Source organism: Camelina sativa, chromosome 9, assembly GCF_000633955.1.
Source record: "Camelina sativa cultivar DH55 chromosome 9, Cs, whole genome shotgun sequence".
NCBI classification, from domain to species: domain Eukaryota; kingdom Viridiplantae; phylum Streptophyta; class Magnoliopsida; order Brassicales; family Brassicaceae; genus Camelina; species Camelina sativa.
The window spans coordinates 24,773,567-24,777,247 of NC_025693.1; the positions used below are offsets into that span (position 1 = coordinate 24,773,567).

A 3,681-nucleotide genomic window follows, 5' to 3' on the forward strand; every position below is an offset into this window, starting at 1 on the left:
AAAAAAAAAAAAAAACATACCACACCCATCTTTGACTTGACTCTTGAGAAACCCAACACTCTCATTAAGAATTAGATAGCGATTCTTACCAAAAAAAAAAAAAAAAATTAGATAGCGATTTCCTAAAGCTATTTTCAATCGACTTTTGACGACTGATAAGTGATAACGAGTATAAACAACTACGAGTTTATTATAGTAGTTTTTTTTTTTTTTTTGTCGTCAAGTTTATAGTAGTTGTTTATGTTGAGCATTGGTTCTTTTAATTATCCCTCAATATGTGTTTGGTTTTTTTTCAAAATAATGTGTATTTTTCTTTAAAAAAATTATAATATAAACAACAATATACATTTATAAAATGTTGTGTATTATCTCTTGTACTTTGGATGTTTTTTACTTTATTTTAAATGAGTCCATCGTATGATCTGAAAGTTGAACGTGCGTATCTTTCGTGAATTTCATATCTAGAAGAGTCATCTATCACCATAAGTCATATACCCATGCTTTTGGAAATGACAGTAGTTATAGCTCTCTCTCATATTGCAAATTTTCAGCCTCATAAGACCAGCTAGCGTTTGTTTGTGGTGGACTAAGTTTGTGATAGTCAGGCGGCCTCTCGTGGTGGCAACCAATCTCTTTCCGTCTCTTCGTCTCTTTCCATTCTTCTTCTCGTGGTGGCAACCAACCAATAAACTTGTATGTCAACTACACATATTAAAAGGGTCGACGAGAGCACTGTGAATAACAAGTTATGATTTGGCAAGATCATGTGAAGAGCACTAAAAAGCCTTCAACGGGAACTCTTCTTCAATACCTCTCTCCATTATCGCTTTCTGTTCCAACAACAAAATATTATCGCATTTTTGAGTGATTTCTTTTATCTTTGATCCACTCAAAAGACAGTTGGACAAAACTGGACTAAACCTATGCTTTTAACTAAGGGTAATCAACGAAACAAGCTTTACCTGGATTACTTCAGTGATCATCCCAGGTCCTTCTTTAAACTTTTTCTCCTTCCACTGAATCTCCTCAGGTTTGTTACAAGCCAATGCTTCCAATGAACCAACTGGTACTTTAATCGTTCCTACATGCTGCAAAATCCTCAGACTACCTGAATCCAAAAGAGTTCTTGGGATGTTAAAATATACAAACACCACACAACATATAAAAAAAGTGTGTTGGGCCAAAACGTGTGTATGCGAGAAAATACAAAACAGATTTTTGGATATGAAAACATCTACTTGTAATGAAGGCTTCTTCCCAAAGCTCACGGTCAGACCACGAGGGTGCTCTCTCGCGGTATGGAATCCCCTTGCTTAAACACACTCTGTCAAGAAAAGCATTGGTCAGGCCATAAACAGAGACTACTCTAATCAACACACTCTTTAGAAAATTTCTTACTCGATGACAAGGTCTCTTATAACTCCTGGAAGCACACCATCAGTTATAGGTGCGGTCTGCACTTCAAACTCGCTCAAACTCCCGCCGTAGAGATTCTCAGATGACTTCTTCACCTAGAATGAGATCCAACCGTAAATCATGCAGTGGCAAACAAACAAAAACAAATTCAAACATCTAAAATGCACGTAGAAGGTTCTTGTTTTCACAATTGTGATACTCATTTAAACAGAGACAAATAAACATCATATAATCACATTGGTGCTTGAACGAAAATATCAAGGGGAACAAAATTTGTTAGTACCCTGCGGCAGACTACGAAGAAGTTGGTGACGCAGCCCTCAAGCAAATGATCACCATCGTTTGACAAAAGAAGTTCAGTGGTCGAAAGAGGTCTAAACTTCTCCAGAGGCTTCCTCAGCCTGCCTAAATCACAAATCACATACCGAAATTACGAAAGAAGAAACAACAACAACAACAACAACAACAACAACAACAAAATTCAAAGTAATCCAACACAAGCTAAAAAGGAAAAAAAATCAAGAATCGTGTTAAAAATGAGCAACAAGCACACAATACCTAACCCAGTCTGAGTATTTAGCAGCAGCAACATCTCGACCACGACCAACCAAAGCCAAACTCGCCGCGTTTTCTCCAACACCTGAAGAGTATGCACCAATATGCAACGAAACATGGAGTAAATCCAGAACCTTTCTCTCCTCATCATCATCTTCTAACCTATTCAATTTCTCCACATTACCACTGACAAGAACAGTTACTGCTAATTCTTCTCCTCCATAACTACTTCTTCCACTTTCATTGACCACAACAGACTTCAGGGCCTCGCTCATCGAACCATTGACTAGATCGTAAATACTCGAATAAGGAACTGGTTGATGATGATGATGATGATTCATCCAAATCCGCGGTGATGAGGCGGAGGAGGCCCCAGAAGAACTGAACAAAAGATCGGGCTTTGAATTCAAAAGGATACGAATCGAGTTAGAGAGTCTCTTCATATGTCTCTCCCAGAACAATAAACTAGTTCCATTGTTAATCGTTCTCGTCGTTGTATAAGCACCTGTAAATAATATTTCTCAAAAAAAAAAAAAAAATTGAAACTTTCACAGTCTATGTAGTTTTGATTGCGTACCCGTGTGCGATTCAAGGAAGGTGGTGACTGGGGGAGCTTCCAAAACGACACCGTTATGGTAGAGAAATCTGCAATTCGACATATTTTGCTTTGCTTCTCTCCTCTTCCTTGTGCTCTGGGGAAAGAGAAGGTTTTTTTTTTTTTGTAAATAAGGAAAGACTTCTAAACGACGCCGTTTAGTATATGAATTAGGGTTTAAGCTTTTTTTTTCCGATCTCTCTGATTCTCAAAGTCTTCTCTTTTCTCTGCTGACGATCCTAGTTTAGAGAACCCAAAAAGAAAGATGAGATCTTTATTGGTTTTTAGAAAAATCTCTTCACGGCTTCGTCTTCGTTGCTTGATAAACACTAAACCCTTTTGTTCACTGTCTCAGTTTCCCAAAGAATCTGAGAATCCAAGTCAAGAAGAGCAGAGACTAGTTTACGGATCCACTCCAGTTATCACCGAAGCGAGTCTTTCTCCTGCTAAGCTTGAACTGAAGGACGATGCATCTGTAATCGAAGTTCTTCTCAATCGCAGGAACGACCCAGAATCTGCTCTTCAGTTCTACAATTGGGCTAGACCATGGCGTGGAAGCTTTGAAGATGGTGACCTCTTCTGGCTACTCATTCATATTCTGGTTAGTTCTCCTGATACCTACGGACGCGCAAGCGATTTGCTCATACGGTACGTTTCCACGAGCAATCCAACTCCAATGCCAAGTGTTTCGTTCACTAGTTTGGTGGATTCCGCGAAATTATTTGGCTTTGAAGTCAATTCACGAGCTTTTAATTACTTGTTGAATGCTTATTCCGAGAAGAGGCGAACGGATTATGCGGTTGATATACTCAATCAGATGTTAGAACTAGGTGTGATTCCATTTGTTCCATATGTGAATAGGACCTTGAGTGCTTTAGTTCAAAGGAATTCGATAGCTGAAGCTAAGGAACTCTATAGTAGAATGGTTGCCGTTGGTGTTGACGGTGATAATTGCACAACGCAGTTGTTAATGCGAGCTAGTTTGAGAGAAGAGAAGCCTGAGGAAGCTTTGGAGGCTTTTAGTAGAGCTATCGAGAGAGGAGCAGAACCGGATGATTTACTGTATAGTCTTGCTGTTCAGGCTTGTTGCAAGACGCTCAATTTGGATATGGCTA

The 3,681-nt window shown here is 38.9% G+C and overlaps 2 protein-coding genes across 2 annotated transcripts in view; one reads left to right on the top strand and one right to left on the bottom strand.

Annotated features, from left to right (window-relative positions):
- LOC104712109 lies at positions 439-2,699 on the bottom strand. The gene is made up of 8 exons (XM_010428933.2): positions 2,549-2,699; positions 1,975-2,476; positions 1,700-1,817; positions 1,399-1,511; positions 1,239-1,324; positions 963-1,108; positions 812-830; positions 439-702 (listed from the first exon to the last, which is right to left on the bottom strand). Exons 1-8 carry the CDS (start codon positions 2,628-2,630, stop codon positions 602-604), a joined length of 1,167 nt encoding a protein of 388 aa, XP_010427235.1. The 5' UTR covers positions 2,631-2,699; the 3' UTR covers positions 439-601.
- Positions 2,738-3,681, top strand: part of LOC104712108 (pentatricopeptide repeat-containing protein At3g54980, mitochondrial-like) — a 4,389-nt gene continuing 3,445 nt past the window's right edge. Inside the window, exon 1 of the mRNA XM_010428932.2 lies at positions 2,738-3,581. Within this exon, the coding sequence (XP_010427234.1) occupies positions 2,832-3,581 (750 nt within the window). The 5' untranslated portion in view covers positions 2,738-2,831. The remainder of the gene's footprint in view (positions 3,582-3,681) is intronic.

Bases quoted from the DNA above. Each gene is read 5' to 3' on its own strand.
- LOC104712109 (XM_010428933.2), bottom strand. From the start codon at position 2,630: ATGTCGAATTGCAGATTTCTCTACCATAACGGTGTCGTTTTGGAAGCT. The intron at 1,512-1,699 runs GTACTAACAAAT...ATCTCATTCTAG, and splicing joins TCTTCGTAGTCTGCCGCAGG to GTGAAGAAGTCATCTGAGAA. The intron at 1,325-1,398 runs GTAAGAAATTTT...TTTTCTTGACAG, and splicing joins ATAAGAGACCTTGTCATCGA to AGTGTGTTTAAGCAAGGGGA.